General features: G+C 38.1%; 1 protein-coding gene across 1 annotated transcript in view; it reads left to right on the top strand.

The window, feature by feature from the left end:
• Positions 1-21,448, top strand: part of LOC140743708 (basement membrane-specific heparan sulfate proteoglycan core protein) — a 232,130-nt gene that overhangs the window by 202,077 nt on the left and 8,605 nt on the right. Inside the window, exons 42-73 of the mRNA XM_073075204.1 lie at positions 440-611; positions 1,054-1,249; positions 1,601-1,761; positions 2,114-2,332; positions 2,705-2,891; positions 3,155-3,463; positions 4,041-4,364; positions 4,606-4,822; positions 5,431-5,622; positions 6,196-6,478; positions 6,715-6,865; positions 7,478-7,661; positions 7,752-7,960; positions 8,245-8,427; positions 8,956-9,055; positions 9,452-9,554; positions 9,866-10,095; positions 10,201-10,328; positions 10,698-10,970; positions 11,283-11,456; positions 11,927-12,081; positions 12,413-12,542; positions 12,925-13,088; positions 13,859-14,066; positions 14,459-14,659; positions 15,030-15,168; positions 15,646-15,781; positions 17,067-17,236; positions 19,463-19,695; positions 19,959-20,101; positions 20,400-20,504; positions 21,307-21,402. Coding sequence (XP_072931305.1) covers positions 440-611; positions 1,054-1,249; positions 1,601-1,761; positions 2,114-2,332; positions 2,705-2,891; positions 3,155-3,463; positions 4,041-4,364; positions 4,606-4,822; positions 5,431-5,622; positions 6,196-6,478; positions 6,715-6,865; positions 7,478-7,661; positions 7,752-7,960; positions 8,245-8,427; positions 8,956-9,055; positions 9,452-9,554; positions 9,866-10,095; positions 10,201-10,328; positions 10,698-10,970; positions 11,283-11,456; positions 11,927-12,081; positions 12,413-12,542; positions 12,925-13,088; positions 13,859-14,066; positions 14,459-14,659; positions 15,030-15,168; positions 15,646-15,781; positions 17,067-17,236; positions 19,463-19,695; positions 19,959-20,101; positions 20,400-20,504; positions 21,307-21,402 — 5,875 coding nt within the window. The remainder of the gene's footprint in view (positions 1-439; positions 612-1,053; positions 1,250-1,600; positions 1,762-2,113; positions 2,333-2,704; positions 2,892-3,154; positions 3,464-4,040; positions 4,365-4,605; positions 4,823-5,430; positions 5,623-6,195; positions 6,479-6,714; positions 6,866-7,477; positions 7,662-7,751; positions 7,961-8,244; positions 8,428-8,955; positions 9,056-9,451; positions 9,555-9,865; positions 10,096-10,200; positions 10,329-10,697; positions 10,971-11,282; positions 11,457-11,926; positions 12,082-12,412; positions 12,543-12,924; positions 13,089-13,858; positions 14,067-14,458; positions 14,660-15,029; positions 15,169-15,645; positions 15,782-17,066; positions 17,237-19,462; positions 19,696-19,958; positions 20,102-20,399; positions 20,505-21,306; positions 21,403-21,448) is intronic.

The raw sequence follows: 21,448 nt of genomic DNA, 5'->3' as shown, positions 1-21,448 counted from the left end.
ATATGTACCTTCGCCGCTGCAGCGGCAGCAGACTTTGAACTTTGGACGCCTCGATTAAGAGGCCGAGTTTCAACCCCTGGGTTAGGTTTTTTTTATAAATATTATAGAGGTGTAGCAGACGAGCATGCAGTCCACCTGATGGTAAGTGGGTACTGCCGCCCATGGACATCTGTAATCAACCCCAGATAGGATTAGGTGTTCCTACCTGAGGTCGGCCACAGATGCGCCGCTCTACTCCTGAGGACTAAGCTGGAACGCCTCGGAAAAGTATGTCTCCCTTCCCTTCAAAACGGAACACAGTATTAGGCGCTACTGTGTTCCGTTTTGAAGGGAAGGCTGCTGTTAATAGGCAGAAATAGGTGTGGCGGTGGTGCTGCCGGAGTCGAACCGCAAAGGGTTCTACCACCTTCAAATATTAATTGTAATTAATTTGATGCAGCTGTGACCCACGCGGCGAAGCTGCACCATGCACGGACTACTGCCGCTGCAAGCAGAACGTTGAGGGCGAGAACTGCGATCGCTGCCGCGCCGGAACCTTCAGCCTGGACGCCGCCAACCCGCTCGGCTGCACATCGTGCTTCTGTTCCGGAGTCACTAATGCGTGTCATGAAGTAAGCAATATCTTAGCAGTTTTTATAATATAGAGGTAGCAGACGACTATGCAGTCCACCTTCTGGTAAATGGCTACTGCCGCCCACGGTCATCTCTAATCAACCCCAGATAAGAGCAGATTCCTATCTGAGGTCGGCCATAGATACGCTGCTACCCCTGAGGACCAATCTACAACTCATCTAATAACCTTACCACATTCTTCAAACCAGAACACAGAAGTGTGTAACTTCAGCTGGACGATGGTGCCGCCGATTTCGAAACACAGACAGTTCTACCACCTTCAAGCAAGATACACAAACCCAGCGAAAAAACGAAGATGATCCTGACACGACAACTATAACGACATTTTTAGATGGCTTTGAAACAGTGCAATTAACAAACCATATTTATGCGAGTTATAAAGCTATATGTACATATATGCTAACCTAACCTAACTTTCAGGCTAGCCACTATTCAAGAATTCCAATGGCGGCACCCATATTTGGCGAGAATCACGGAGGCTACACATTGATGGATCTGGAGCTGGAACAAGTTATCAGTGAACAATTCATCCCTGACCCCAACCACAGCGAGCTGATGTACACGTTCTCGTATCCACCACAAAATGAACTCTACTGGTCTCTACCAGTATTCCCCGGTAAGATATTCCATTTTTTAAGAAAATAAATGACAATCAAACATATAGTTCAACGACTTTTTTCCGCCATCCTGCCGTCACAAGTGAAATCTCAATGACTATTTTTATTACCCCAAAATGTATTTTATGTAATAATGTACTGTAGTACACGTAAGCCAATACGTAAGGATTAAGGATTTTACATAATAAGGAGTCCTACGTAAACTTCTCTAAAGACTTTGTAAAAACAGAAACGCTTGGGATTTGATCCTCAAACCTCCCAATTGAAAATTCAAGCAACCACTTGGCTATCGCTACTCTTCAAGATCCAGTATACCAATATAAATATTTATATACGAATTTGCTTTTCAGGTAACCGAGTACTATCTTACGGAGGAACGTTGTCGCTGAAGCAAATGTTCAGGTCGCCAGACGATTCCGAATCTACCCAAGGACAGGACATCGTACTCGTAGGCGACACTATCTCTTTGTTCTGGTCTAACCCCACACCAATCAGATCTCGAGTACCTCTGGTGAGTATGTCACATCTAGTTTCATTTCTGCTTATGTAAATGCCGTCGAATTTGCCGATAAACACGTATAAGTACGATATTTTCCACGTCAGGCTTCAATTGAATCCAACTATAATATGTCATTAACTACCAAATTGATCATCAGTTTTAGATCGTAAATCTCTTTAACTTTAATACGTTAAAATAAAAATCGCTCACGTAACTAATGCATATGAAAGTAACAAAACCTTCATGTTCATTTATAATACTTATGACCATGAATTAATTTTTGAGTACTACAATTTCATTTAAGTTTACTGTCACACGGTGGATTTAACATGTATAAGTCTCTTGTTATCCTTATGTTTATTAGAGTTACCAAGTACCTCTAACGGAACATGGGTGGTTCATTATGAACTCGGGAGTGCCGGCGAGTCGACAAGACTTCATGACAGTGTTGAGGAGTCTGAAGAGAGTCCTGGTCCGAGCTACTTTGGTCCCCAACCTCACGCTTACCAGCATCGCGGATGTGGCCATGGACACTGCCACCGAAGTCTCTGACCCGAATATGCCAGTCGCTACAGGTGTTGAGGTTTGTGCAATTGTTTAAAATGTTTCCTTTTTAGAACTAAGAGCACATGTTAATAATAGGTAACCTTCATAATATTATAAATGATTTAATTAAAAGTAAGATGTCCAACTTTAACTTTTTGACACTGAATTGCATTTGATATCAACTCCGATGTTATTTAAAAGTCCATTATATAATATATTCAACATTCTACGTTTACCGATCATAATTACTATTTCTTATTATTTAGCTATGCTTCCAACAACGTAACGTATACTGTACCTGCATTTGCCTACGTTTTGCTCACGATGCATAAGAAGGCATTGACATGGTGATTTGAGTTTGCCTTTAGAACACCTTTAGAACAATTGCACATTTTATTTACCCTTTCAGATATGTATGTGCCCTGAAGGATACAGTGGAACGAGCTGCGAGATCTGCTCTGCTGGGTACTATGAGGACCAGACTGGCTACTGCCGAAAATGCAACTGCAACGGCCATGACTGCCAGTTAGGTCCATCTGATGAGGTCATATGCAACTGCCGCCCACCCTACACTGGTCCCGACTGCTCCTCCATTGGTAAGCCTAAATTGCAAACTACATTTATCTCGTATTATATTAGCCCACTTTTTAGCCTATAATAATATAAAATGAACAGTTAATTAGTCTCCAATTAAGAATTTTTAGGGCTTGAGATTTACCACCACTAGCTCTCTTTTATAAATAAATGAAGCATGTACTCCGAGGAGACGGTTTTTACATTTTTTATGCACTTAATTTCATCGTCTGTTTTTTTTAATTGAGGGTGTGAAAGTAAATATATTATTTTGTAATATGATCAGGTTTGGTCATGGAACTTCACCCAACCATACACGAGCCAATATATCCCAATTCAACTGTAGTTCGAGTGACATTCAAGTGCAAGTACAGGGCGCCAGAGCCACTTACGATAAGGTTTTATTACAAGGGACATGAAATGTTACCTTCGAAATACTATAACGAGTCGAGGTATTACGTGGACGGTTGGAGAGGCGAGCACGTCTGGGGTACTCTGTGGAATACAAAAATTCAAGGCGACAAATACGAATGTCATACTATCACAGAACGTGGATTAACTTTAGGGGTACTGACTACCACCTTGCCAGAGAAAGGTAGTTATGAAACCCAACAAGTCTTCGTGTGAAGCATTCATTGTGACCACCACTCCTGTTTGCTTTAGCTTTGCAGGATATTTATAGGCCTGTGTACACATGTAGTCTCGTCTCCCGTGTAATTGTTGTCGATCAGTATTTAATTACCCCTTCCTACGTTCATATTTCATGAGTGCTGTCAGGAATTTAATTTCATTACATTAATTCAAAGTAATATTTTGTTTTGTACCGTCCTCCGCTTGCTAAAACATTTTTATGTCCGCAAGCATTGTCACAGTTGTACAATTTGATGAACCTGTGGTCTGCTCGTTTATTAATTCATTGTCTGAGTCTCATCAGGTCGATAAGTAATGTCTTCGTGTATGTCTACATCCATGTCTGTGATATCAATATTACACTGTACTAATATATAAAATATATATTTATTTAATAATAAAAAAGTACATTTTTATGAATAAGGTTAAAAAAGTAAAAGTAAGAGTAACATTTATTTTCTGATTTTGAAAAGATACATGTATAATGTAAGTGAGTCTCCAATTAATCCATATATATGGTGTAACTATAATTTGTATTTTAGGCAACGAAATAAGCACGACGACGCGTCCGCCACCACCGAGCAGCACGGTCGACGTCAGGATCATTAACAAGAGTTTCGTGATCCAGGAAGTAGGAAGCTCGGTTAACTTCACCTGTCAAGCTAGCAGCCTCATGACTCCCACTCGCCTCAACGTCACCTGGTATAAGGAGAACGGGCACTTGCCACAAGACAGGGCGCAAGTCGATCAGAGAATCGGTCTTCTCCTTATAACAAACCTCCAAGTATCGGATAGCGGAGTGTACATCTGCCAGACAACGGACGGAATTTCCACAAAACAAGTCAAAGCAACTCTCAAAGTTCCAGGTCAGTATTTGACTAATGCGCAAATTACATCAGTTTGTATACCCAACTTACAATGTTTGAACTATTACTGATTTACATTGTTTTATTTTTGTGCCTTCTTTATGGATCAGTTGTCCCTCTATGGGTGTTATACGCAAAGAGTAAGTTTTCATTATAATAAATTGTAACATGGTGAAAATCATGACGATAGTTACTACACTGAATTTAAACTGACCAAATTGTGATAAAAATAATTTTCTAGGTAATGAGATGACCCTGCCTTCTGTGACAATAAGACCAGCCGTAAATAATTACTACGAAGGAGACCGCGTTGAGTTAGAATGCATCACGTCTGGAAACCCTGCCCCGGCGATCACGTGGCAGAGAGGCTCCAATCAAGCGCTGCCGCCAACTGCCGATTACCGTGACAATCTGCTCATGATCAACTATGTCCAAGTCGAAGACTCTGGAGAATACAGGTGATAAAATAGAAAATATACTGCGTATATTTTTTGTAATATTAGGTATATCACAAATATACTTGGCCAGTTATGGCTGCTGTACACAATACGGCGCACTGGAGAGGTCTACCTGTTCAGATATGCCTACACAGGTACACCAGACTGTGTGTGGGAATAGACCTGTACAGATCAAAAATCTATTGTTTAGTGTGACAGCGTACGGCGCGTCATCATCTTTAATCGATGTCATCGCAAACAGAACTAAACACTGTACGGTACACCGGAATTTTGCCATACATGCTACCGAATTGCGGTTGACCTGTACAGTGTACCGGCAAACCTTCTCAGGTACTGCCCGGTAGATTATAACCTGTCATCATCATCACCATCATCACATTCACATACCTTTGAAAACTTTTTTTTTCTTTTTTAAGATTTCTCAGGTATGCGGGTTTACTCACGATGTTTTCCTTCACCGTTTAATCAAGTGATTATTAATTTCGAATACGCACGAGGTGCGTGCCTGGGATTTGAACCTCAGATTGAACCTCGGACCGAATTTCTTAACCACTAGGCTATAATTGCTTATGTATGGCTTACATTACTAATGATATGTGTTTTCATAGATGTATCGCGACCAACACGGCGGGCAGCAGCGGCGGGAGCACGAGCGTGGTCGTGCGGCCGCGGCCCGCGCAGCCGCCGCGCGACAACCTCGTCGTGTCCCCGGTAGCGCCCACCGTGTACGAGGGACAGAACATACGTATGGTTTGCACAGGCACCGCCAACGTACCGGCTGGCACCATCCAATGGTCCAGGTAAATGATTCTTCGCTCTTGTAATGTACATACCATGAACGCTCCAAAAATCATCATCAATAATTACATTACAAATAGTAAAAATGTGTCTAAAAAATCTCGTACTCCACATACTCCATTAGTTACATACATACATACATACATGCAATTAGTTATAATTTTTTATACGATTGTAAGTATTTTTTTATTTTTTTTTTATTACGGTAACGATGTGTTTTATATTATAGATGAGAAAAATCATCATTGCTTCTTCTCCATAAACGAAACTCCAACGATTATATAAATGAATTATTGAGTGCTATACGCCGTGTAGGGTCAGATGAACGTATCTACAAAAAATCAAATATCGCTTTTATCACAAAACGATTCACAATGCAGTACTTTATGAAATGACAAAACGACGTAACGTAATGCAATATTTCACAATTTCCAAAAAAACGAAATAACATAAGAACCACTTTTGATTGAACCAGATTAACGTATTATGTGTACTAAGCATTAATCGAATGTTTACAAATAATCAATATCGATTGTTATAGTACTTATGTTAACGTATTTTATTTTATGTTACAGACAAGATGGTTCCGAATTGTTACCGAATGTGCGTGACGACAATGGTGTCTTGTACGTCGACGCGGCTGTACTCGAAAACCAAGGCGTGTACGTTTGCCGCGCGATAGATGCAATTAATCCAGTACAGGTGGTCCTAACTGTGGTGTCGCTGAACACGCCGTCCCCAGACGAAGGACCACAAATCAAAGTTTCTACTGAAGTCTTGAAGATTCCGACGGGAGGAAGTGGAACCGTTGAATGCACACCACTAGGTTACCCGAGACCTTTGATCAAATGGACTAGAGTAAGTATATTAAATCAAGATGAAATTTAATATCGAAAAAGGATAGTACATGAAGTAAACGAAATTTGATCGAGATACGAATCATTTTTCAATTTATCCAATCTTGTCGAAAAAGTCTATCCAAAATACAGTGGTTTTCTTTCACCTGTCACTTGCGTTTCAAACCCATGATTTTATTTCTTATATTGTCTCATGATATAACTCTATAATCTAATATACAAATATTATCTTTACAGTACCAAGGCCAATTTGGTCCAGGCACCAGTCAGCGAGACAACACACTGATCATATCAAATGCTCAAGAAAGTGATCAAGGCCATTACAGCTGTGAGGCTATTGTCGATGGGACAACGATTACCAACCTATACGTGTTGGTTGAAATTGAAAGTGAGAATGAGTTTAATATATGGTTACCTTACCGGCCCGTATGCCAAGTCAGCTTTGTATCTCAATTTTAAAAGCCTACAAACAAAACGCTTTCTACACTCGCAGCCCTAAACTAGGATTCCCTGTATCGTGGATGCTATAGACACACATAAAGACGAATACACAAACAATCAGATTCAGAAACAGGAACCTTAATTCATCATTTAGATATCTGTCTGGCCGGCATCGAACCCGTGACCCTGCGCGTCCGGCGTGGTGAACGCTCCGCCACGCGGGTTGTCAAATATGTTATCTTCTATATCAGTGTTTTCTAGTCAAAGTGGCCGATTACGCTGGAAACCTGCAGGGTAGAGGGCTAAAGGAAAATATTTAAAGTGGGCTAAAATAGATTTGTGTCTATATAGACTAGCTTTGCACGACATCGATGGAAATGGAAAATATTTTTTTCTCCTACTTATTTCAGTACAGTTTCAAATAGGAAAATATGTTTTCGTTTTCGCTGACCTTTAGGGGACTAACTTTGAGAACTGCTGTTTTTTTATAATTACAACCCAGCTTCTTCTTTTTCATTATAATACCAACATTTTGATATTACAATGCATTTTGTTTCAGGACGCAAAGCACCCCGCGTTCAGATCTGGCCTCAGGATACGGTACATATCGTCACCCTCGGCTCGCAATACGACCTGCACTGTAGAGTCGAGGGTGGTATTCCAGAGCCATACGTCACATGGGATCGTAGCGGAGGTAGAGCGTTGTCTCCACACGTTCAGATACAGAAACATAACGTTCTGAGGTAAGCTTATGTTGTTTTATAATTTTTATCCAATACAAAGACGGTGATATACATTTTCTTACGCTATTCAACTACTTTCAACAATTATAGATTCGAGAGCATAGAAGTGAACGATGAGGGTGAATACACTTGCACAGCATCGAACTCAGCGGGCACCGTCAGTGCTCGGGCACAAATCAAAGTTGTTTCAATGCCCGAAATCACCATCACGCCCAAAGTATTTATGAAAGCTTTCCTGGGTGATTCAGTGACTGTTGAATGCCGTGCCAATGGATATCCTGACCCAGAAGTTTCTATCAGTAAGTAGAAAATTGTATTATCATATCTACGAATGAATTAATTGTCATATTATTTATGTGTAAACTTAACCAAAAATCTGTGATTTTTAGTAACAGTCAAAAGTCCCATAAATATAAATTATTTATTGTAATTCGTAATGACTATGCCTATCAGTGCACTCAACTGTTTGGAATGAAATGGTTACTAAGTGGCTCAGTACCAAGGTTTATTTTTATATACATACTCCAAATAATTATGCTATACTATAATTTTGAAGCAGGACTAACATAAGTATTTTAAACAGTGGACCAAAAGAACTACGAAATAGTGAGACCATCGCCCAGAATAGCCGTACTGAAGATCCCGTACGCGCGCTACGAGGACGACGGCGAATACTTGTGTACAGCTAAGTCCTTGGCTGGCACCGTCGAAGAACGGTTCGCCATCCGAGTAGAGCGGGGCGACGGTGGCATCGGAGATATTGATGGTGAGTTTATCGAAATGATACTAATTCTTAAGTTTAAGAATATTTTTACTACATCAAAGTTCGCTCTTTATTTACAATTATAATTACTGTATATACATACAATTTTAAATAAAAAAATAAATTACAAACTAAAAAAGGCTTATTTACAAAATATACAAGAAAACTTTGAATAAAATAAGCCATCTAAAATTGCCGTGTGATGCATTGTTCCCGAAACGCTGGCGGCGTTTCCTTGCTGCACGGCAAGACTTAATCTTTGTGCAAAATAGCCGCCAGCTTTTTGGTTAAACTGAGGTATTTTAACTTAGTCCTCAGGGATAGCAAAGCATCTGTGACCGACCTCAGGTAGAATCTTTATCTTACCTGAGATTGATTACAGATGTCCATGCACGACGTTAGCCAATTATCACCATCCAGGCAAACTCCATATTTGACATTTCTTCACAGTCTAATTTACATTTTTACAACACTAAGCACTAATCAAACTTTAAGGAACTGTTAATAATAATTCGATCAATAACTGTACAGAGGGCAGCGGTGAAGAAGGAATTACCACGGACGATGAAAATCCCAGTGATCTCATTCCCGTCAGCAACTTAGCCATTGAGGGCCAGGAGACTCGCCTTAAGTAAGTGTCATATTAATTTTTTAGATATTTTGCTATTACTATATCAGTTGTAGCTAGTATAATAAAGAGCAAACACACATTTTTTATCAGTATCATTAACTCGAAATTGTACCTTGTTGATTTGTCTAAGCATTTTAATTTGTGAACTTCTGGTTAGGAAAATATTCCCTAAGCCCCCATTATACATTTTTAATGGGTCGCAATATCATTTCAAATTAACAAATTGATCTTCGAAATCCTGTTATTCTCATATCCATAGACCCATAATTTATTTTTAAGACATGTAAAAGGTAATCACTTTGAATATTTATAATTATCATATATATATTTTAATGTATGTTAAATAAATTCTGATAATTTTTCAAATAAAATACTTAATTTATTTATTTTCTTCAGTTGCAACGCATCGGGTGAATACGATGTATTTTGGACGCGAGGTGACGGACAACCCCTTCAGTACAACGCCAGGCAAATTGGATCAACACTAGTTATCAGTGGCGTAAGTAAAGAAACTTTTTTCGGGGTGCGAGGGGGGTATTGTATTGTGTATAATTTAAGAAAATAATTTAATATTCAAATTAATAATAAATAAAGTCAATGTTCTAATTTTGGTCAGCGGTACACATTTTAATTTAAAACTTACGTGTATGCGAATTTATTGGCTTTTCAAGACCTCTCTGACGTCGGGGGCCCTGGGCACGGCCCTATGTGCTCTTAGGGTAAAGACGGAATAGTATAAACATATTAGTTAGTAGTAGGTAGTAGTAGTTAGTAGTTAGTAGTATTTTTCATAGTAGTTGTTATTCACAGGCCACAAAGAGTGACTCCGGGCAATATGCGTGCAATCTCGTCAACCGATACACCAATGAACCGAAATATCCAGTGTATACAACATTAGAGGTGATGGCCCCGCCAAGGATCACCCTGAACCCAGCGAAGCAGGTGGTGCAACCCGGACAGTCGCCCACAGTCGAGTGCATCGTCGAGGGTGATAACGTCAGGTCATTCTGGACGCCAGTACCTCCTAGAGCAACATCCAGGTAAAACATATTAGTGTTCTCATTCTGCTAATCTATATCTTCCTCACTTTAAGGAAGCGTACATGTAATTATACTGCACTAATATTAACTGTATTGCTTCCTTAGCCGCGTCGAAATTCGTGGGCCCATCTTAAGATTCCGTCAAATTGAAAACGAAGATGCCGGAGAGTACGTTTGTTTTGCCAGCAACAGGATTGCCAACGCGAGTGCTGTCGCCCAAGTCATTGTCAGCGGTATGCTTTCATTACATCTATTTTATAATGCTTCACATCAGCAATTTTTCACGAAGAAAACGTAGAAATAATGTTATATTTTATTTGAAAGCACTTAAGTATAATCATCGTCAATGTGCATCACCTCACCCATGTACAGGATGCACTTAAATTGTTTTCGTAAAGGCACCTGTCCCGCGCGTTTTGCAACACTGTATCGTTAACCGAGGACTGTCGATCAAGGCCGACTCGAATGCATCGTACGATCACTTAAAAAAAATATATATGGTTAACTTGAGATTCACTCGTAGGTATGCTTAACATGTTACCATTCAGTGACATTTGCTTGTTTCTGGGTACCTTTGATTGCATGTGAATAACAATTGATAGAAGACAGCGACCGCACGAGCTGGGGGTCGCACAATAACGAGCAGCACGCGCACGTGGGCGCGGCCGTGCACCTCAGCTGCAACGTGACGCGGCCCGACCTGCGCATCCGCTGGACGAAGGACGGCAGCGCCCTCCCCCGCTCCGTCTACCTCAAGAGAGACGGCTCCCTCTTCATCAGACTCGCACAGAAAACTGACAGCGGTCGCTATGTCTGTACCATTTCGGACGAGTACGGCCGCCAATCTAGCAATTACATCAACCTGCACATTGAGGGTCAGTAGCCGTCGTAGCTAAACGACGTCTATAAAGTCAGTAGTTGGCGCTTATGTGGTTTCGGTGAACGTAATTGCCCCTTCTTTCACATCTTCGCTTCGACCTCCCCTGATAGTGAACGTTAGCCCAGCATGCTTACTTACATTCATTACTTACTACGTACCGATATAACAATTTATCCTGCAATCGCCTCCTTCTTTCTTCGTCTTTCGTTTACTAACGTAGTGTGTCAGTTGAAATTATTAATAATGTTAGCTAGGTATTGTATGTTTTGTATTAATATAACAGCTGTTTTTTCATCTACCCGTAAAGGTATAAAGTGCTTGCAAACGCAGTTTCGTTGTAAGGATGGCAGCAGTTGCATAGAGGACGAGTTCCTATGCGACACATACTACGATTGTCAGGACGGTAGCGATGAAGCGAACTGCCTCTCGAGAGATAAGCGCCTCTCGGGTTTCCACTCGGACTTGTACTCCATCTTCGCCGGTAAAGTGGTGCGGGTGTTCGGGGGTTGTTGTCTGAGGTCCTTGTGCAGTCGCTACGGGTCTTGGGATGCTATTATTCGTATTGTGAACTAAGCGGTGAAGATATATACGTTTTAATTTGGGAATAAAATAAAGTGTATATGGTTATAATATAATATTGTGATAAATTTACGTTTTTCAGTAGGTGATAATGTACTCGTACGTGTTCTATAGTTTGTTTTCTCTTTTGTGTGTAACATAACCGATTTTTATGCTTTAACAAATATACGTGCTTTGCATGAGTAGAAAAGTAGTGTTTGTCAGCTTTGTTTAAAGTTTATCTTCTGTGATGTATTGTCATAACAATCATATTTATATGGACGTTTTTTAATGTGAAATGTTTTACCTTCTTTAGGATGTTCATAGTACTTTAATTTCTTAAATATTAAACACGTGTATTATGAATATACGTTAACATCGAGTTACTTTTAGGTCCCCGGGTACAGTCAAGTGCGCTCGTGTCTATCGACCAACCTCGCAGACCGTTCAGAGTTGGCGAGAAAGTTGAGGTGTTGTGCAGAGCTCCCTCTAAAGGAACCAGTGTCACGTGGGAGAGATACGGCACTAACCAATTTGTAGACTCAAGAGTAAGTAACTAAATAATAAGTAGTCTAGTAAGGCTAGATAATAATTAAAATATAATAAATATTTTCCTTACTTTCTATAATATATTACTGAAGGATTAATAATTACAAGCATAAATGAAGCAAAAAGTACGTGATCTGAGGTAGAACTTCAGATTTTTTTGAACTTCTTCCGTTTTAGTATTGATAGGAAAGGCGTATTCATTAAAATCAACTTTGCACGATTTAAAACATGATGTTTAATGATCACTATTACAAGTTATTCAACAATGGTATTACGTAGGTTGATAACAACTTTTTATAATCTATTATTAACAAATATACCTATCCACAGATATTCGGTGGCGGAGCACTCCTTATGATCCCAGGCGTAGAACAATCTGATAGCGGCGTGTACAGGTGTACCGGCCTAGACAAGTTTGGTCAGATCTACTACGAAGACTTCAACCTCGAAGTTGTACCAGGTAATGCCTAATTGCTAATTTACTATACGATCCTGCACAATACGAACGCCCTAAATTTACGACTTATTTATTTATTCAAGCCGTGGAGCTATGTGCGCTTCAATATGAAGTGATTTCAGCTCCCTAAAAAATAATAATTTATGAGTACATCAGGATAAACATTTCTTATTTTGAGCCTGTTTTATTTTGAAGGTGGAAAATATTCATTCGCTTCTTTCGCCGCTTTTTTCCATAGTAAAACGCCTTCTGAAGTTGTGTTAGATTCAAAATGACTCTTTGTCATATTGAATCTAAACACGTAGTAGAATCAACGTGAAATACATTACTTTGATCAAGTATAATATCTTTTACTAATAGTACCTGTATCGTGTTATGTTTGTAGGCTCAGGTGGTCCATCATATCCCGATAACGACAGGAACCAGGTCTACAAGGCTCGTTTGGGCGACATTGTAGATCTGCCTTGCACGCATAACTTGGAAGAACCGGTGTCCATCGAATGGAGAAGGGAATACTCACAGCTACCGCCCAGTGTCAATCCTAATGAGGTATTTTATCATGTGTAAATCTGGAATGTGTATAATATAACATTTTCGTATATCTTAGTTTGTTTTTATAATATAGGAGTAGCAGAAGAGCATGCAGTCCACTTGATGGTAAGTGGCTATTGCGTCCATGCACCTTTGTAATCAACCCCAGATAGGATTAGATATTCCTACCTGAGGTCGGCCACAGATACGCCGCTACCCCTGAGGATTTAGCTGGAACGCCTCGGAAAAGTCTATTTCCCTTACCACACCCTTCAAATCGGCATAGCAGCGCCTAACACTACTGTTACTAGGCAAAAATAGGTGTGGCGGTGGTCCCGCTGGAGTCGAACCACAAAGGGTTCTACCTTCAACTTTAACTAGTATAATCTAGAGTGTCTCTTTAATATTGCATAAAATATTCAGAAAAATTAAAGAAACGTCGAACTAGATTTTCTAAAACAAGTGAAAGATAGAAAACATTCTTCAGTTATTAAATTAGGATCAACTTAAACCTAATAGAAAATACTCGATGCGCAAGAAAAAGTCATATTGACACCTTATGGCTTGCTTGTCATGCATAATATAGAAACATCCGATCTACATAATACATGCACATACATGCGAAACTTCAACTCAATCGTATACTATAGGAATAGGAATAGGTATAGGAAGTGAGTTAAATTTTATCCACAAGATTAGACCCGAACATACATACTTACATAAATTGCGAACTAAGTAATATGTACTTGTAAAAAGCGACAGTGATTGAATGTTCGTTCCGTTTCCAGAGCAACCTGCACTTGGAGCCGGTGACCGAAGCGGACGCCGGCACGTACGTGTGCAGAGTGAGCAACAGCCGCGTCGTGGTGGAGACGCGCGCGATACTCCGCGTCACCGGCGTCAACCCCCAGTTCGACGGACAGGGATGGATCGCACTACCCACGCTGAAGGACGCTTACGAACAGTTTGACATCGAAGTCTCCTTCAAACCCACTGGTAAGATGTTTCCCTCAAATTACTTTTCCGCTTCTCTAGTTATGAGAAGTGTAATCCATAGTTCACCACACTGAGCATGTATGCCCTTGAAAACTTTACAAAGAACTTTCCTGACGAAAGTAGATGTCCAATAACATTTTCATTTCCATTATACTTAGAGATTCTTATTACTAAAACTCCGGTGACTACAAACCATCAGGTGTGTCGGAGATTCGAGTTGAGAATTACAGCAGGAGAGGCTAAGTCATACAAAATAGCTTTTTGGTGCAAGTTGAACTCGTAAATTTTTGTAGTCAATTTATTTTACAATCAGTACCCTATCTTAATATAGTATTTTGTGGTAATTACATGTGCAATGGTGGAGCGCTATAAAACATTTTGTTTTTTTGCAGACGACAATGGCTTAATACTGTACAACAGTCAGTACAGAGACAATTCAAGACAGAACGGAGACTACCTAGCCCTGCAACTGGTTCAAGGAGTGCCAAGGTTCACGCTCGACGCAGGCAACGGTGCGGTGGTCATCAACGGCGACAGACCGCTCACACTCAATACGTGGCACACGATCCGTCTCAGCAGGACCAACGACAAAGGTAAACAGCCATTTATAAATAAATACTACTAACAGCTGTGTTTTTTTACAAATGTTTCATTTGACGTATATTTAATTGGATGATTGATCATACACTGTTGGAGTTTCAGACCCCACTTACCATCTACAGACATTGAACGTGTCGTGTTAAACAAAAACTTATTTTTCTATGTAATATCTTGACGAACTGACATTACTGGAGATGTTAAGTTTATGCACGATGTATAGAACTATATGATTTTGTTTGCCATAGACCTTTCTGACATGTGAGATATCAGCATATATAGATGCACTATAAGTGTGCAATGCACTAACATTCAGTTATGTATTGCATATAGATAATGTTAGTAATTATATGTATTTCTGTGTAGTGACGATGGACGTCGACAACACCGGACCGTTCGTTGACAGTTCGATCGAGAACAAAATGATTGAACTACAAGAACCTTTGTACGTTGGTGGTGTACCCAATTACGATGAACTACCTTTCCAGATCTCAGCAGCTTCTGGGTGAGTAATCCTTACCAGAAATAGCGAAAAGTGTTTTCTTAAGATTTTATATGATAACAACTTCAATGGATAGTATAAAGGTTTGTTGTGCATCTATGTATAAACATAATATACCGATGGGGACATGGGTGTAATCCAGTTGCCTCCTAAATTTCTATACAAACCAATTTATCTATACCAAAGTATTTTTTAATCACAACTATCACAGGTTTTAACCAATTAGCAGTATAGTATTATACAATTGATACCCAAAATGCCTCTCCCGAGACACCACACCGATGAACGTGCCACGTTGATGAAGTATTTTCCACGTGATGAAAAAATATGTTACCAGGTATCTCTCCTTGCGAAATAAGGTGTCTACCTAAAACGGAAAAATGTATAAAGTTACGAGACAAAACAGTTTAGGCACCTCTGTACAAACCTTGTGAGTGAATTGCCCATCATAGGGGCTCACTTATTTGTTATTCCTTCCAGATTTATCGGATGCGTCAGCATGCTGATCTTGGGCAGAGAGGAACAGAACATAATGGTCTCCAACATAAACAAGCAGAACGTGAAAGAGTGCGACACTTGCACCCCTAACCTGTGCCTCAACGATGGTGTTTGCCAGGTTATTGTTTTTTATTTTCTTTAAGATGAAGTAATCATAGACTTTATACAAGGAAACTAAAAAAATAATTCTCTTGCCATAGTATTACAAAAGTAACATCTACAAATAGTAACAAGTTTAGCCTAATCAGTGTTATGAGAAAATATTATTTTATTATTATAGATATTTACATTTTTTTTAGTCACCAGTGGGGTTGGTTTGTATGATATCAATATAGGGTTTTTAGCGTGTCATTTTATAACATTTAGGCTCATATTTTAGGGATAGGTATTGCGTTTATACAGACACATGCGCTTACATAGTGTTACATATTTACAAATATTATACTTAGTCACTATCAATTATTTCTTTATAAACTAATCATACAATTAATGTACAGTAAAGTATTTTAATACGCGTGACTGGATTATTTGTCACTGACATTCCGCGATATATCTACGTCTTGAAAATGAGAGAATAATAATTCGCCAAGTTAGTCGAACTCGCACATGGAGGCTTCCGTACCACCAAATGTTCATTATGTTTTGCTTATTTTTATTCATTTTATTATTTTCAATAATACTTAGTTATATAACACAAAAATCGATGGCATTGGAGTGATGTTGAATGATACGCAAACAACGTATAATAAAATTAAAATAACTATATTACAATATGTTTTATGATTTTTATTTGTATTTATTATAATAATACCACTCATAGTAGTAAACGGATTGTAAAATTTCAACTGTCTTCTTAGTACGGTTTAACAGTTGATCGAAAAATGCCGAAAAATACTGATTTGTTGTTTTGTTATAGCGTCACCGTCATGTATCCTCTGTAAAAATTTCATGTGTCTTTATATTACGGTACCGGAGATATAGCCTTGTGACAGACTTACAGGCGGACAGACAGACGGAGAGGCAGCGAAGTCATAGTAATAGGGTTCTGTTTTTACCCTTTGGGTACTGAACCCTAAAAATGTACTTTATATTTGGTAATAACATAGATTAGTAAAGATACTTCGCTGCCTTGAAATCGAATGAAGCCACAAATGGCTTATTTGTAAGTTCTTTTTTTGAATTCTTGACAAATAAAAACGTTTTTAGAGAAAAATTACGAATAAATATCTAATACTGCGTAATATATATAATAATTATTTTAAAATATTTTAGGGACATTTTAGCACGGAGACGTGGCAAAAATTTTTTACGCAACTATTTAAATTGTCAAAACTGGTTACGTTTTCTTGTTAGGTGTGAGTCATCTTTACTAATCTATGGGTAATAAACATAATGTTGTACAGGAGGCGCGCATCGAGCAAGGGTTCGTGTGCCACTGCGCGGCGGGCTACGCGGGCCGCACGTGCGACCGCGCGGGCGAGGCGTGCCGCCCCGGCCTCTGCGGGCCCGGCAAGTGCGTCGACGCCGTCGAGGGATACAAGTGCCATTGCCCCATCTCGTACACCGGCAAGAAGTGAGTAACTGCGTTGTGTAGCTTATGTCATATATGTTATCGTTTATACATTTTTCTAAGACCCGTACTAAGCCATTAAGAAAATGAAGTTATAATTTTTACGGCAATAGTTATCTGTTTAATGCTAATGTTGATGGCTCTAAGAAATATGTTCAGTCCACTTAATTGAACTGTCCGAAGACAGATGCACTGAGTTAACCTTTAGCGATAGTATAATTTAATAATATCTGTTTAGTAGTATTTTCCTATAAGGTTCATACAATACAATACAACAATACACGATCGCTGTGAACGCCATTTACGCGATGGGTCCCTGATATAAATTAGTAGGAAAAAGTCGAAAACCAATAGAGAAATTTGTTCTAAGGAATCCTTTATTTGCGCTAATTTATAAAATAAAAACCTACGTGACATGGAAATTGAACTTATCATTCGAGTTATTAATGTAAGATTTAAATATAAAATCGATGTCCTGCTTCAGTGAAACAAATTTCTAATCTTTCTTATTTCAAAGCCAGATTCGAAAAAACACCATAATATATATTTGCACAGGCACATTATTGTAATGCATTGCACGCATATTATAATAAAAACACAATCTTATACTTAAAAGTCCTTATTATAAAAAAATATTGCTTCTCTTTTGGGTTCGAAAGTTACAGAATAAGGATGATTAATAATCATTGATTATAATCATCTAGAAGGTCGAAGGGTTGGTAGACTTATATCAATATCTTTCTTACCTAATAACTGATTTGCCATTATTAATAGGATTGTTTTATATACGTACAACCTTCCCTAAAAAGTTTAATGCACATCTGATATCGCTGGAACTTTGTGATCCAATGTGAACATACACTGAAAATACACACATACTGGAAAGTATAGTTTATATAAAGTAGGTATATAAAAAAATAAGACATAATGTACAGCTATATTTATGAGAGCTCACATAGAGGCAAGGGGTAGCACTGCTGCACTTTTGGTAGTGCTTACTAATTTTGCACTATAATTTTATACCAATTTCGTGAAAAATAATCACCATATTTGTACGCACTGTTTCAATGCTTGTGTGAGACATTCACTATGTTTTTGTTTATGCTACAGTGGGCAACTGATGATTTTGGTGGTGTATGTATTCTATTACGTCAGCTACGCTTTGTCTTATTCTAATTAATCCAATACTTCGTGGGTTGAAAGTCCTGGCACAGCACACTTGTCTGCCTTATGCCCTCTATGCACTTACCATGAAATAAACTATAATTATGTTAATTTGCTTTCCCGATTTTGAATTCATAATTAGAAAAAGACAAAACTATTTAAATTTTACATCTCAATGTTGTAGTTCATCGACACGTTCGCTGCTTTGTAAGTAAAATAATCCTTACATAAAGAGTACCCACTAGCATTTTATTTAAAAATATTAAATGATAATATTAATTGTAAAACAGTATTTCATTATTAACTTTTAATAAATATTATACAAAGCTTTTGATTTTAAGTTGAATTAATTGTGAAAGTACATGTATAAGTATTAACAGAAAAAGGCAGCTCGCGTGTTTGATTCATATTTTTTTCGTTTTTTAGGAAAATTATAATATCTTTTTTGAGATATCTACTGCATGTGATTAATATTTTTTCTAAAACAAGTATGTGATCGCAATTTTTCAAATTTCCTTATTCTTTTATTTCAGGACGCTTTCAATCACTTTATAATTATAACATTTTGCATAATGTCTGCCTTGACTTTTCTTTAAACTTTTTCTTTTTCTTTAAACTATATAAATAAATAACGTACTTTATTTAAAATTTTAAAGCTACCCTTCATATTCTAGATTGACAATTAAGTAATTAAGTAAAGGGGGAAATGTCAAAAATAAAAATAGAACAGAAACCATTGGTAACACTAATCCCCATTTTTATAACCATGAATAGTTGTCCTAAATCTATTAATATTAGATTATTATTGATATATTATTATAATTAATATTTATATTTCGCGTCTTGTAAGGTCTGCCTGGTGAAATCTATATCTATATCTATTCTATTATTAGTCTACCTATAACTATCATCCTGGTTTACGTATGAATCATTGATTCACTATCGAAATGATCTCCTAGTTGCAAATTCACTCTAGATATTTTATTTTACATTTCCGCTTTTGATGTTTACTGCCTTGCATATGACGAAATTGCAAATGAAGTAATGGTTATGTTATTTTTTTAGCTGCGACGTAAAACAATCTATCGAGTACCCTGCCTTTACTGGAAGCGCTTACTTGGCCGTGAAGCCTCCGGAGACATCCCGGTTCATCAGCATGTCTATGAAGATTAAACCGACGGCTCCCATCACAGACGGCATCATCATGTACTGCGCGCAATCCGCGAGAGGCTACGGAGGATTCATCTCGCTGGTCGTGCGCGATGGCAAGCTGGAGTTCCGCTACGACTTTGGCGACGGTAAGCGACATCGATACTGTAACAAAATATATTTAATAAAACTATTCAATCTCCGTAAATTTTGATTGTTTTTATGGATCTTTATTAATTACTCCATAAACATCGATTTTTTCTGCGTGCATAGACCAAACAGTTTAATCTTTAGATGTTTTAACGTGACAGATTCGTTAAGTAAATTAGTCATTATGTATCGATACTTCATCTCGTGTGTTTCTATCTTCATTTTTGTGACTGGGTACTAAGTTTATACTATTTTACTGTAGGAAGCGTGCCAGTGGTCCTCACGAGCAACAAGACTCTGCTCGCCAACGAATGGACGGACGTAAGGATTTCCCGAGTCGGCGTCAGAGTGGCCATGAGAATAGATGTCCTCAACGAGATGATTGGCATGTTGCAGTCTGGAAAGGTATATAAAAGTTGTAATTTTAAAGTAGTGTCCCCTTTGTAAAGTTATTTACAATGTAATGTTATGTCAAAATATGCAAATATAGTTTAAATTTTTAGTTTTGATTCTCAATAAAATTCAGAATCGCACAGAATGTGACAAAATATTAATTTTATCAAAAGCTTTTGATTCACGGCTATAGTTCGTATTGTATTTGCAAAGATATACACGAAATATAATGAAAGTGAATCATATACGCAGTATAACAGTGATAATTAAAGCACTATGAGCTGTATTTTTATAAATGCTTTCCTTTCAGATCCTCAGCTTTGACACGCCTCTGTTCGTGGGTGGGGTCGATGACTCCATCACGCTGAACTCCAACACGGGCGTCTCTGCCGGCTTCAGCGGTTGCATCCGTGACGTAAGTATCTACAGAATTTAAGGATGAAGTTATCATTATCATAATATTTATTTCCTAAATATGGTACAAAGTGTGTTAAGACAAAGTTTATATCCTCTTATTTTGCCTTTAAGGTGTGCAAATATACAGTGATGTATGACAAAATTATTTGGTAATAAACCTTACTTATATAAAAGTTGCTTATACCCGCGGCCTCGCTCGCAATCAATCCCTCGGGAATAGGACATTTTTTTGGGATAAAATATACCCTATGTCCATTTCTGGACCTCTGAGAACCTGTGTACGAAATTTCATCGTTATATAATTAAGGTGTGAAAGTATAGCAAACAAACTTATATTCGCATTTATAATATTAGTTAGGATGTAATCACTTAAATTTATCCATCGGTAGAAACTGTTTCAATACTTCCATTCTCAGAATTATTTTTATCATGGTCAATTTTTATATTAACATTAGCTTTAATTCGGACATATAATTTAGTTCCGGCATGCAAGCATATTTCGATTATTTCATGATTTATTATATTTATTATGTCAGGTTTAGATATTTATTCCTCATTAAGAATTAATGACATTCAAGTGAATTTTATTATTTTCTTAAGTAAGGCGAGGAAGTTTACAAAAATGTACTATGATAATACAACTCATAAGAGCACGTACGAACAAAAGCGGTAGTACTAAAAACATGTATCGATATCCACAAAATTTGCACAAGCGTAAATGGTAAACACGGATATATCAGTAAACTAGAGGTCCCTTTTTTGGTGAATGGTCTATGAAACTTATTTTATTTCTTTCGCAGGTGATGCTGAACAGCAATTCCTTGGACCTGGTAAACTCCACAATACAATCAGCAAATGTGCAGGAGTGCGCCACAGAACGCGGAGACATTCCAGAAGTATTCAATATTATTTTTTTGCCTTTCACATTCACATAATTAATTA

The sequence above is a fragment of the Epargyreus clarus genome, unplaced genomic scaffold (assembly GCF_041222505.1).
Source record: "Epargyreus clarus isolate Ecla_fem2 unplaced genomic scaffold, WU_Ecla_fem_2.2 ptg000007l, whole genome shotgun sequence".
Classification (NCBI taxonomy): Eukaryota; Metazoa; Arthropoda; class Insecta; order Lepidoptera; family Hesperiidae; genus Epargyreus; species Epargyreus clarus.
The sequence above is the reverse complement of the archived record's forward strand: the minus strand, read 5'-3'. Positions and strand labels throughout refer to the sequence as shown.